The sequence below is a fragment of the Asparagus officinalis genome, chromosome 8 (genome assembly GCF_001876935.1).
Source record: "Asparagus officinalis chromosome 8, Aspof.V1, whole genome shotgun sequence".
NCBI classification, from domain to species: domain Eukaryota; kingdom Viridiplantae; phylum Streptophyta; class Magnoliopsida; order Asparagales; family Asparagaceae; genus Asparagus; species Asparagus officinalis.
The window spans coordinates 11,126,529-11,140,082 of NC_033801.1; the positions used below are offsets into that span (position 1 = coordinate 11,126,529).

General features: G+C 40.3%; 1 protein-coding gene across 1 annotated transcript in view; it reads right to left on the minus strand.

Annotated features, from left to right (window-relative positions):
- The window catches only part of LOC109820851 (probable amino acid permease 7), a 3,880-nt gene extending 1,244 nt beyond the window's left edge, over positions 1–2,636 (minus strand). Inside the window, exons 1-3 of the mRNA XM_020387043.1 lie at positions 2,391–2,636; positions 932–1,168; positions 5–46 (exon numbers count right to left, since the gene is read on the minus strand). Of these exons, the coding sequence (XP_020242632.1) occupies positions 5–46; positions 932–1,168; positions 2,391–2,490 (379 nt within the window). The 5' untranslated portion in view covers positions 2,491–2,636. The remainder of the gene's footprint in view (positions 1–4; positions 47–931; positions 1,169–2,390) is intronic.

Genomic DNA, 13,554 nt, shown 5'->3' on the forward strand with positions numbered 1-13,554 from the left:
AAGCCGGTATGCTGGAAGAATGCACAAAACCACAGACTCTTCTCACCTACAAACATTAGGAGAGAAAAAAAATATATAAGAAATAAGTTATTGAATGGTTATATTTCTGTCAACAATATAAAACAAAAACCAATCAAACCAAAAATATATGCATCATGAATGCGTAAAACATTTGCAATTGGCATTTCATGCATCACAATTGATGTGCAAAGAGGTGGACACTTTGACTGAGTTAGCTCAATTATTCAAATCGGACCTCACTAAACCATCGCAATCAAGCTAAGTCAGTAAGCAACTCTTCTCCACCGAAATCCAGGCAAGTTGCTTAAGTAACAACTTTACGCTAACGGTGGCTAATGATTGATGCTTACCTTGGTTGTACATCTTAGATATGATTCATTCAGTGATATTTTCAGATACACCTAAAGACAATTGTGCTTTTCAAAAGCTCGTTCAATAAGTCTAAATTAAAGAAAATTGGATGGATAAGATGGTCACGGCATTGCGCTATTAAGTAAACCACCTTAAACATTACTCTCGGGACTGTTTGGCAATCTTTCAAAAGTGGTTAAGGTTCAAACCTAGCCTAGTTTTGAAAGATTGTTTGCTGATTTTTTTTAGCAAACAAGAGTGCCAGATTAAACCCTGTTTTCATTGGTCAAAATATCACCTCTAAATCAGTTTTCTTTTGGACCAAGGGGCTCCTTGGTCTTGGTCCAAAAGAAAACTGGTTTAGCACAAAACTGGCCTAGGTCTGGTCCTGCCCCATTTTTGTGTAGTTTGTCAAACAATTATTTATCATAACAATGTTTTACATAACATCCCACTTTGTGTCCTAAACATTTAGGGGGGGGGGGATCACGAAAATCAGCGGCATTCAAAAAGCAAAACAAAAGAAATATAGGTAAATAACAGCTTTAAAATTTCTCACCTAAAGTTTGTTTCACGGCGCTCATATATGATAAATTCCTGATATGGCCATACTCAGGATCAGGAGATCTGTAACAGTCAGCAAGCAATCTGGTATTGACTAAAGTGACTGCTGCAAAGAAGAGAATAGCAGTAGGACCTGCAATCCAACCTAATTGAGCAACACTCCAAGCTAATGATAGAACTCCTGATCCTATCACTGCGGTTATAATGTGAGCAACGGCAGTATTCACAGTTCCTGCCAAAAGAAATAAGCAACAAATAAGTGAGGTTTCGTTATTTTGGCCTGATATCATTTGGGTTTAATTGCATATACATTTGTGCTATTGTGTAGCTATTTATGTCCCCTATATAATATCCTTAGCGCATACATCCTCCGAACTCGGGAGAAATATGTTGTAGAGAGCTCCCTATAGAAAATCATATATGCATGTTTCATATATGCATGTTCCTCCCTAACTATTCTAACTCAGTGCATCTGTATACATTATTAGTACAATCATTGTTAGTGCAATCAGTATAACGTATCAGTATAGTCACCGATATAGTATCAGTCAAGTCAAACTATTGTGTCAATACTATCGCCAACTATAAAATATGTGCTGGGACATTTGTTGTGATATGCTTGTTTCGAAGATTTCTTATAGAGGGTTCACTGGATTTTGTTTCCATGAACCCTAAACAAAATCATATCCAAAGAAGGGTGAAGTATCACATGATGATAAATTATCTTTTATTCTTGAATTTAACTAGAAAAGAAACTAAATTGCCCTCTAAATAGAGGGCAAAAATAGTAATATCATCTAAAATTCAAAGAGCGTAAGCACTAATAAAATATTTTCGGGGTTATAAATTGCTACGACAACATACAGGGGATGTATCTGCAATGACCCTTGATATTTTGTCAAATAATTCCAAAATGGTGTTTTTGCTACTTACGCTCTCAAATATAATTTAAGAACTTGCAAATGTCTCTCGCATTACTCATCTGCATATTGGACACAACAGTGAAATAACTTTAAATGATCTATGTACTTCATCCATATTCTTATTTTTAGGTAGCTTTGACTATCAACTAAATAACGAAATTTTTGAATGAATTGAATAACTTTCTTACTGGGGAGAGAATATTTCATAACAAATCTTAATAAAAGCTTATAGCTTGAATGTAAAAGTATATTTAGAGGGCATAAAGAGGAGGAAAAACCCTTATAAATCACAAAGTGACATAATTTCCCTAAGAGGCCTTGTATTTGAAGAATTAAGAATATAGTTGTAAAAATTAATATTTTCTGAAAAACTGTTACACTTTCTCTTGTGAAAACCGTATGCAACTACTTAGGACATAACATGGGTTTGATTGCATGTGGACATTCAAGTCTAGAACTCTTGTAGAAAAAAACCAATTAAGAACTCAAATAGCCATTAATCAACAAATTTTGAGAAAATAAGGTGCTCACCAGTTCTCTTGATGTGATCGCCATCTGATTCTTTTTGATGATTTCTGAGCAGAGGAATATTTTCTGCTATTACCACTGTTCCTGCTCCTCCTCTTCCCATTGCTAGCTTTTTCAGCTCTGGATGCCAATATTGCCTTATCCTTTTCTTGGTGCAGGTGTTCAGTGTTTTTGAACGTTAATATTTTATGCCTAAACAATTTGGTTAATTTCACATAACCCGCCTAAATTATAGGCGGTGTTTCACATAAAATCTTGTTGAACTTCGGAGTGCCTCACAAAGCCCATATAAACTTACTAACATGTAATTTGTAAATAAGTAAAATCTCATTGAGTGAAAAAAAATTTAAAATTCAAGAGAGGGGTGTATTGCTTGTAAAATTCAAGAAAGGAGATCTGGTGATAAAAATTCAAAGTTCAATATAGTTTTTGTGGGACACCTCAAGGTTCGAAGTATGTGAGATAACCAAAGTTTAGGAGTATTATATGCAAAACTCTCCAAAATTTAAAGGCGTTAAGTGGAATTAACCCAGAAAAATTTACCCTCTAGAGAAAAAATTTGGGTTATTTGGATGTAAATACCTCAATTTTCAATAACTATATGTTTGGGGATGTTTGGATGTTTTTGATAATAAAGAGCAGTTATGACAATATTTAGAATTGGGTCATCCACCACAGCCTGACAAGCACATGCTTTCCACGCCATTCCTTTCACTTTGCTAGGAAGAGATGGTTTTGAGTGCCAACTCAACAAAATGTGCTTCTTTTTTTTCAAATGAACCTAACAGGGTAAAGATGGTAAAGGTGATATTGGACCCCACAAAAGCTCACATTTACCTTATTTCCTCACTGTTGGGCGCAGAGTCACGCCCACCGCCGCGGAAGCGATATGTCCTGAGAGAGAGCCCTGGCTTTTGTTGTCACAAAAGCACAAGTCAACCTCGATATCTATGTTTCGCGAAGGAAACCCAGACTCAGTAGCGAAATATCTCAGCGAAGTGAGATATCCACTCTTCCTCTCATCAGCGCAAGACCGAATTTTGAGGGATCCTACAAGCAATAGCCAACAACCCAGAAAAAACAATAAATACCCGAGATTTACGTGGTTCGGCAAACTTGCCTACGTCCACGGGAGGGGTGAGGGGAGATTCCACTATGAGAAGAACACCGACGACTTGTACAATCCACAAGCTCGTCTGAAAGAAAAAAAGATCTGATTTTTACCCAAAAGAAATTAACCTCCTTTTGTAAATCTCTCAAAACCTCTCTCCTTTTATCTTCTAAAAGAACCCTCTGTTTTACCCTGCAGCCGAAAGTCCACCTCTCTGCTTTTCTTTCCCGCAGTCTTTTCTCTAATAAGCCACTGTTCCCGCACTTTGCCTCTGCGATTTTCCCCACAGCAGCCGCCTAAAGAAATTTTCCCCTTGCTGCCTTTTTCGTAGCTTTTCCCAACTCATCAAAAAACCTAGAAGCTATTCTATTTATAGGAAGAGGGGACAACCTGGACATGGGTGAACCTTACCCATTCACGTGTTTTGATTTTCCAGGCTCTTATCCATTCACGCGCCTGCAACCGCGTTCACAATTCTCCACCTCGTACATAATTTGATAAACCTCAAATTTTGAACGAACACCAGAAGAACACCGCGAACATCACCAGACCAAAACCAGCTGCGCCACTTTACCACGGCTGCCTACGTACCCTCCACCGGGATCAAGCTAACCGTAGTTCTATAATTGTTCTCCATATAGTCTCCACCTCACCCCATCACTGCCCCGAAGGGCCATGCCCTCTTGGGCAAATCAACACGGGCTGATATGAAGCAAGTCCAAGCAATGCTTAAACTTGCTACCTGTGACCACCTTGGTTAACATGTCTGCGGGATTCTCATTCGTGTGCACCTTCATGAGAGAAATATCACCTTCCTCTATGACATCCCGCACGAAATGATACCTGACATCGATATGCTTGGTACGAGCATGATGAACTTGGTTCTTCGCCAAGTGAATCGCACTTTGACTGTCGCACCACAAGTTCACGTTCTCCTGCTCAATCCCCAAATCATCTAGAAGACCATACAACTACAATGCTTCCTTCACTCCCTCTGTCATGACCATATACTCTGTCTCTGTTGTAGAAAGTGTCACTGTAGCCTGTAACATCGATCGCCAACTATCTGAAGCACCATGTATTCTGGACACATAACCAGTTATCCTGAATACATAACCAGTAGTAGATCGCCGTTTATCTAGATCACCCGCATAATCAGAGTCAACAAACCCGTCAATCTGACATGTATCTCCACCAAAACACAGACCCGTATCCGCGGTACCTTTCAAGTACCTCAGGACCCATTTCACCGCTTCCCAGTGCGCCTTTCCCGGATTCGCCATGAACCTGCTGACCACACTAACCGCTTGTGAAATATCTGGACGTGTACACACCATGGCGTACATCAAACTACCAACTGCACTAGCATAAGGAACACGCTCCATGTGTGCCTTATCTTCCGCTGTAGTGGGAGATTGTTTACCTGAAAGCCTGAAGTGTGGAGCCAATGGAGTCGCCACCGACTTAGCACTTTGCATCCCGAACCTCGCGATCACCCGCTCTATATAGCCCTTCTGACTCAAGAACAATCGCCGATTCGCCCGCTCTCTTCTAATCTCCATACCCAGTATCTTCCTAGCAGCGCCCATGTCCTTCATCTCGAACTCTTTACCAAGTTGAGATTTCAGCCTATCTATCTCCACCCCGCTCTTAGAAGCAATAAGCATGTCATCCACATACAAAAGGAGATAGATATAATCACCTCCACGAAGCTTCTGAATGTAAACACAACAATCGTAATCGCTTCGGGAAAACCCATGCTTTAGCATGAAGGAGTCAAATCGCTTGTACCACTGCCGAGGAGATTGCTTTAGTCCATAGAGTGACTTCCTCAAGCGACATACATGATGCTCCTTATCCTCAACCTTGTAACCCTCAGGTTGATGCATGTAGATCTCTTCATCCAAGTCTCCGTGCAAGAAGACCGTTTTGACGTCGAGTTGTTCCAGCTCAAGATCACCATGAGCAACAATACTCAATAGCACCCGAATAGAAGTGTGTTTCACCACCGGAGAAAATATCTCATTGTAATCCACACCCTCTCTTTGTGCAAACCCTTTAGCCACTAGCCTCGCCTTGTACCTTGTACCACCGAGCTCTGAAGAATCTTCCTTTCTCTTATACACCCACTTACAACCAATAGCTTTTCTTCCTACGGGCAATGGGACCACCTCCCATGTTTGGTTCTTCCGAAGAGATTCCATCTCCTCCTCCATCGCAGCCAACCAACTCTCACTATCTTTATCCCGAATAGCTTCCTTGAAGGATAACGGCTCATCTTCCTCCATCGAGAGTGCGTATTCAACCAAATTAACCTGCCCATAGTGCTTCAGGGGTTGATCAGCCCCCAGCTTCTGTACCTGCTTGTATGCTCGCTTTGGCCTAGTGGAAGCCAAAGTATCCTCGAGCTGCTGTTGTTGTAGTGCCTGTGTATTCTCCTACTGAACCTCCTCTTGCTCAAGCTCATCATCTACCTGATTTTCCACTTGAACATGACTAGAACCTGGTTGGTCTTTAGGTTCTATCTCAATAACCTGGGACTTGGAAGTCCCAACAGTCTCAACACCACCATCTTTGGGCACCCTAGCAATCATGGACTTCTCATCAAACGGTAACGTCCCTGCTTTATCACGAACTTCGAATCTTCTGTACACCAAAGGCGCGATAGCCTTTTACGCCCTTCGCATACCCTAAGAATATCGCCTTCCTTAGCCCGATCGCCGCTCAAGCTTTCCCTCGTTGACGTTTGATTAATAGCGGGGTACATCCGAAAATTCTGAGCCTCTCATAATCCGCAGTTCCCCTGACCACACCGCTATATGGTGTATACACCGCCATCTCGAATGCGATGGAGAACCGTTCACAATATAACATGACTGCCAGCCACCGCTTCATGGCCCCACCATCGTTGCCCAATCCAGCATAAAGCACCCATACTCATTGCCTCTCTCTCCCGCAATGTTCTGGTTCAGTCTCTCCGCGACCCCCGTTCTGCTGTCGGTGTGGGACCTGACTTGTCCAGTTAGAACAATGCCCTCCTGATCACAGAACTTCCTTGAAGCCACCGACTGTATACTCTGTACCTTGTCAGATGCTTAGTGTCTTCAATTTCTTGCCCGTGCTCCTGTGTCTCTAAACCATTGCTTTCCATCTCTGAATGTCTCGATACCTCATTCTTATGCCTTAAGAAAATAAATCCAAGCATATTCCCTCGATGACATCTAATGAACGAGACAAAAACCGGGGAACCACCACCGCTTGGAAGTTGTCTGAGCCGTACCCCAAACATCCGAGCGTGTGCACAGCGAATCTAGTAGTACCTCTGCCTCTTGTGAATTGCTTTTCAAAGAGATTGACCCTGTGCGCTCTTTCCGTACAACGACAATCCGCCAAAAAATCCCATTGCAAGGTTTCTTCAGATTCTTCAGCAAACCCTCCTTTACCAAGACAGAACCAGACCCTTGCACTGACAATTGCCCAAAAGCCGCCTAGCCATAACCGGCCGTGTGCTCACATGGTCTCTCCACCACTTTCCATCCCAGTTCCAACCGCTGGCCATCTCCTGTCACCGCTCGTACGGAACCCGAGATAGAGTATATAGATTACCGTGACGAACACCCTTCCATCACTGTTAGGCGACTCGAACAACCTTCTTTACTCCGTTCTTGTAACAATCTTGCAGCCACCGTGAGTCTAATGCACCCACTGAGATAAGATTCTTCCGCAAGTCGGGAAACGTGCCGCACTCCGTTAGGGTTCTGACCACTCCATCATGCATCTGATTTTTATATCACGAGCCCCACCGTTTTACAAGCATGGTTATTCCCCAGTAATACAGTTCCACCACAATGCTCCTATAGGTAGTAAACCACTTCCTATTTGGGCACATGTGGTAAGAGCAACCCGAATCAAGTATCCACTATACCGGAGGTATCTTCGCCACCCGTAACAACATAGCATTCTTTATCGCTCCCTTCCTCCGATGCGTAACTCGCCTCTTCTTGCCCTTCTCTTCTCTCGGTCTTGTTGTTGTTCTTTTTCCCAACCTACTCTCTTGTTAGGCAGTCAACCTTGAAATGCCCAACTTCACCGCATTGAAGCACGCTCTTCCCGTAAGAGGTCTCGATTTAGATCTAGACTTTCCTCCCTTGCCTTTTCCTCGCTCATTGCTCCTTCCTCTAGCAAACAATCCCTGCGCTTGTTCTTTGTTACCACCAGTAGTCATGTCACCGGTTGCAATCTTTCGAAGGTCATCCCCTAGAAGCGCCGTTCTAGTCTCATCCATCGTCAAATTGTCTCCCACAAGCATCAATGTTTGCACCAGGTTCTCATAAGACTTCGGCAGAGATAGAAGTAATAGAAGAGCCTGATCCTCATCTTCTACAGTCACATCGATGTCCTTCAGATCCGATATAATCCTATCGAACTTGTTGATATATTCCCGGATTGATGAGCCCTCCTCCATCTTGCAAGTATACAATTTGGATTTCAAATAGATCCGGTTTGTTAGACTCTTCGTCATGAAGGTGCTTTCTAACTTCGACCACACGCCCGCAGCCGTTTCCTCTCCATCTACCAAGAAAGCTACATCCCTTTCAAGGCAAAGGATAATCGACGCCCGTGCTTCCAGATCCAGCTCCTCCCAATCCTCATCAGACATATCCTTGTGCTTCTTCTCTTTTCCCGCCAAAGCTTTGTGCAATTTCTGCGAAATCAACGTGTTCTTCATCTGCATCCTCCAATAGGAAAAATCATTCTTCCCATTGAATTTTTCAATCTCGTATTTTCCCACTTTAACTGTTTTACTTGTTGACGCCATTCTTCGCTTGTATTAGTAAATCCGCTTCTCTCAGGAAATTGCCGAGCACCACCTCAAATCAGAAGCTACACCACTCCAAATCTGAATAACAGCTCTGATACCAATTGTTGGGCGCAGAGTCACGCCCACCGCCGCGGAAGCGATATGTCCTGAGAGAGAGCCCTGGCTTTTGTTGTCACAAAAGCACAAGTCAACCTCGATATGCCCTCACGCCGCGGAAGCGATATCACCTGAGAGATAGCCCTGGCATTCGTTTTCACAAAAGCACAAGTCAACCTCTATATTCTTGTTTCTCAAAGGAAACGAGAATAGATAATGAAATTCTTATTTCTCAAAGGAAACAAGAATTGAAAGTGATATATTTCATCAAAGTGAAATATACACTCTTCCTCTCATCAGCTCTAAGACCGAATTTTGAGGGATCCTACAAGCAATAGCCAACAACCCAGAAAAACAATAAATACCCGAGATTTACGTGGTTCGGCAAACTTGCCTACGTCCACGGGAGGGGTGAGGGGAGATTCCACTATGAGAAGAACACCGACGACTTGTACAATCCACAAGCTCGTCTGAAAGAAAAAAAGATCTGATTTTTACCCAAAAGAAATTAACCTCCTTTTGTAAATCTCTCAAAACCTCTCTCCTTTTATCTTCTAAAAGAACCCTCTGTTTTACCCTGCAGCCGAAAGTCCACCTCTCTGCTTTTCTTTCCCGCAGTCTTTTCTCTAATAAGCCACTGTTCCCGCACTTTGCCTCTGCGATTTTCCCCACAGCAGCCGCCTAAAGAAATTTTCCCCTTGCTGCCTTTTTCGTAGCTTTTCCCAACTCATCAAAAAACCTAGAAGCTATTCTATTTATAGGAAGAGGGGACAACCTGGACATGGGTGAACCTTACCCATTCACGTGTTTTGATTTTCCAGGCTCTTATCCATTCACGCGCCTGCAACCGCGTTCACACTCACAAATACATTGCAACCAAACAGCCTCTTAGTCTCTCAAATCTTAAGGGTTCTTAATTACAATTTGATCTTCAATGACCAAAAGACCCCTTTGTTTATGTTATCCCCTAAGGTCATGCCTCCCGAAAAAATAAATATTTTGGTTATCAATGGAAAATTTACAGTACCTTAGGATTTGAGAAATTAATTGAGCAATTTTGAGAGACTAATATGGAATTATTGAAGATTTAAGAGTCTATTATCTAAATAATCTAAAATTTTTATAGAGGGCTGCCATATCTTATTATAATCTAAAAATATTATAGGCTCTCATATCTTATTATATGTTGTTCTAATACATATTTTCATAGTTGGTGATTGCACTTATACTGTATGATATGTTATTATGTTGTATTCGTATAATATTTGTGATTATAATGATTCAATATATTGATGGGTTAACTGTGAAAGATTCAATCTACTATAGCCAAGTGTATATAGACCTCTACAGTTTTATTTGTGGAGATAGACCGTTTGATGAAATTTTTTAACTCTTTTAAAAATTAAAAATGTGTTACGCACTTCGACAAATAGTACAATAGGTCCATTCATATTAATATAAATACAAGGGGTCTATCCCCATTTTTTAACACCTATTTGATTGTATTGATATTAATTGATAATGACAATCCCATGCATTTGTATTTTAGAGAGGGCACTACAGAAATCTTTCCCCCATCTGATCTTGTTATATGCATTTTATGTGACATTTGCGGTCTAGTGCTCGTTAGATTGAAGAGTTGGACGGAAGTTCTGAATTTCTAGAGGCTAACTAGCACTTAATTATCTTATAGGTACCCTTACTTTGCACTTAATTACTTTTAGATGTTTTTGCAACATTTAATCATGAAGTTTCTAAATTTTGTACTTTAATATCTTCTGTTATGAGATGTTTTTGCAGCACTAACAAATTAATTTTTGTTTAAAACTCATACCTAGGCCAAAGGCCTATGATATATATTTATACTAGTCAATGTGAATAGGTTGAGTACCCAAGAGTCACCCCCACTTAGTGGGGTGTTACACCACCATAATGGGGTGTGAATGGAGGGATAATGAGGGGGAGGCCAAAGGCCTCCCTCATCTCATAATACTCCCCCTTATCCATCCATTACCTTGGGTTTAGCTTATGAACACTTCAGGGTTCGTAAAGCTAATGGGGTGGATACTTCTGGATCCAGAGTAAACTTGTTTGCCTTGTTAAAACCTTAGCTGTGGAAAACCCAGTGGGAAAAAACCATCAGCCTAAGGAAAAAGAGTACAACCCATAGGTTACTCCCCCTGAACCATACAAGCTTCAGGCTTGTAGGTCTTTCAGATGTCTCATCCCTATTCCTTTTACAAGTTTTACAAAAGTACATCTAAGCAGAGCCTTAGTGAACAAGTCAGCTAAATTATTACATGATTGGATCTGCTGTACTTTAACTTGCTCCTCCTCTTGAAGATCGTGCGTCCAGAAAAACTTGGGAGATATGTGCTTCGTCTTGTCACCCTTGATGAAGCCAGACTGAAGTTGAGCAACGCAGGCTGCATTGTCTTCAAATATAGTAGTTGGCTCAAGGTCACCAGTCTTCAGGCCGGTAGACACTAAGATGTGCTGAATGACAGAACGAAGCCAAACACATTCTTTGCTGGTTTCATGGATCGCGAGGAGTTCGGAATGGTTGGATGAGATTGCTACAGTGGTTTGCTTGACAGACCTCCAGGAGATGGCCGTACCACCGAATGTAAACACAAATCCGGTTTGTGATTTCTCGGTGTGGGGATCAGACCTGTAACCTGCATCTGAATAACCAATTAAGGTGGGAGACCCACCCTTCGGGAAATATAATCCCAGGTCTATAGACCCTTGGAGGTAGCGCAGAAGATGCTTAACTCCATTCCAGTGGCGCTTTGTGGGCGCTGCACTGTATCTGGCTAGTAGGTCCGCCCCCAAATCCTCTTCCCACTTCCCAAATCCAGTCCCCTCCTCTCCGGCTCTTCGACTCCACCGCGATAAGCCATCAATCCTGTTCTGAAACTCAAGGAACTGACGCATTGAAGTCTTAATTTTGCTAGACTTTGCAATAAGATTCTCAATCTGGGTAACATAAAATTGTGATCTTATAAGCAAGGAAACTAAAGGTTACACCAAACTAAAATGTAAAATACTCAATTCTATCTGTTAAAAGAACAATTATATTTCTAGGCTATTGGTTATATTTGTTTATATAAATTTAGGTTTTCCAGGAAAGGCAAATATATGTTATATTTCTGATTTCTAATTTGAGGGCAAAAAGCTAACATTGATGGTGCATCATAATCCCACCCTTAGTAAATATATTGCTGAGAATTACTGAACATTTAATAGTAGAGAGTTTAAATCATTGCTGTGAGATTTTTAGGGTTTTGTTGCTGATTTGAGATTTCTTTTCTTGTATTGCAGGAGATCCAAGCGGCCAAGTGGGTCTTACATTTTCGGTGCTGCCGTTGCCGTAGTGTCGTGCTGCTGCCGCTTTGTATTCTTTAGCCGGAGCTGTTCAACAGGTTGTATTGTTCCGAATCTTTTAACTTCTTTCAATTTGATTGTGATATTTTTTGTTTTATTATAGAAATGCCTCCAAGAAAGTATCCATCTGGATATGATAAACGCAAGAAAAAAAAGAAAAATTGAACAATTTGTCTAAACTCAAAGTGGAGCGCTTGATAAATTTATTGTTAGAGAAACACAAGATTTAGTTGAAAATTCAATTGAAAATGATAATATTAATGATTTGGGCCTGAATGAGTATGCGAATGAAAATTTGAATGATAATGAAAATGAGAATCAGAATGAAAATTTGAATCATAATAAAAATGATAATGAAAATGAGAATCAGAATGAAAATGAGAATCATAATGAAAATGATAATGAAAATGAGAATCAGAATGAAAATGATAATGAAAATGAGAATCATAATGAAAATGAGAATCATAGTGAAAATGATAATTAGTGAAAATGATATCTATTGAAAATGATTTTATTGATAAAATTGATGTTAAGGCTTAATTAGTGATTTTGCAGCTAAAAATGCAAGGAGGACAATTTTTCGATGATACTTTATATGCTAATGGCTTCGATATCTCTTATGAAGGTAAGCATAGATACAAGAGAAACATAATATGCAAGTATTTTTTATTGTGGACTATTTGCTCTATTGGAAAGCTTTATTAATGTGGGATTACATGCATTTATCTTATCAGTAATATTCAGGTGACCAAAGAGATGAAGAATGGACAATAGCACTTGAAAAGTATGTTAAAGACTATACAGATGCAAAAAATCAGGTAATATATATTTTAATGTCTGATCAGTAACATTTTGTTCCTTAGCATTTTAGGGATTCGAATTGGAATTTATTGATATTTTATATATAGAGAAAGGCCCCGTGTTTACTTTTCGCACAGGGCCCCTAAAATCTCAGATCCGGCCCTGTCTGCAAGATTATCTCAAATATTTTCTACTCTCTGATACCATTGACATACACTATAGTTAATGTATACTTGCAGACACACCTGCGAGACCACGTTATAAGAATGTGTTCTCGAGAATATCAGGGAGTAGAAAATGCAGGTTTTGTACCTATCGCTTTATGTTCTATTTTATTACCACATATTCTTCTAGCTCTGGGAAGGCATTTTTCCACTGTCATGAGCGATGAAGAGTATAGACAAACTATATATAGAAATGACTAATTACTAATATTATAATATCATTCAGTTTAGTGGTTGCAGTAACATCTAGTCATTTTATATGCACATACATATCAATTTGTATGACTAATACGTAGCTTTTCCCTTTCCAACTAATTGTCTGTTTGATCATATTCATCAGATGATGTCTATATTGAACAATTTACTGTGGGAAAAAAATATGACAGAAGATAAAACTGGACACAAAATACAACTGATAATCATAGCGAATCCAGCAAAATAAGTTGCTAACGTGATTTTTTTTTTGTTAATTTTCCAGCTGCCATATATTATTCTACGGATTATAGTAATTACCTCTAGATCAAATATCTAGGGACGATCGATACTAAAGATCTGTAGAACGCTGCCTCCTTGCGATGATCCGTCGAACGCTCCCGCTGCAACGAACCAGATCTCAATGCGCAAAAGAGGAAGGAAATATTATTTTTTTTATGGCTCAGGGATTCAAGAACACTTCGTGCTGATAACGTGTTTAAAACTCATACCTAGGCCAAAGGCCTATGATAT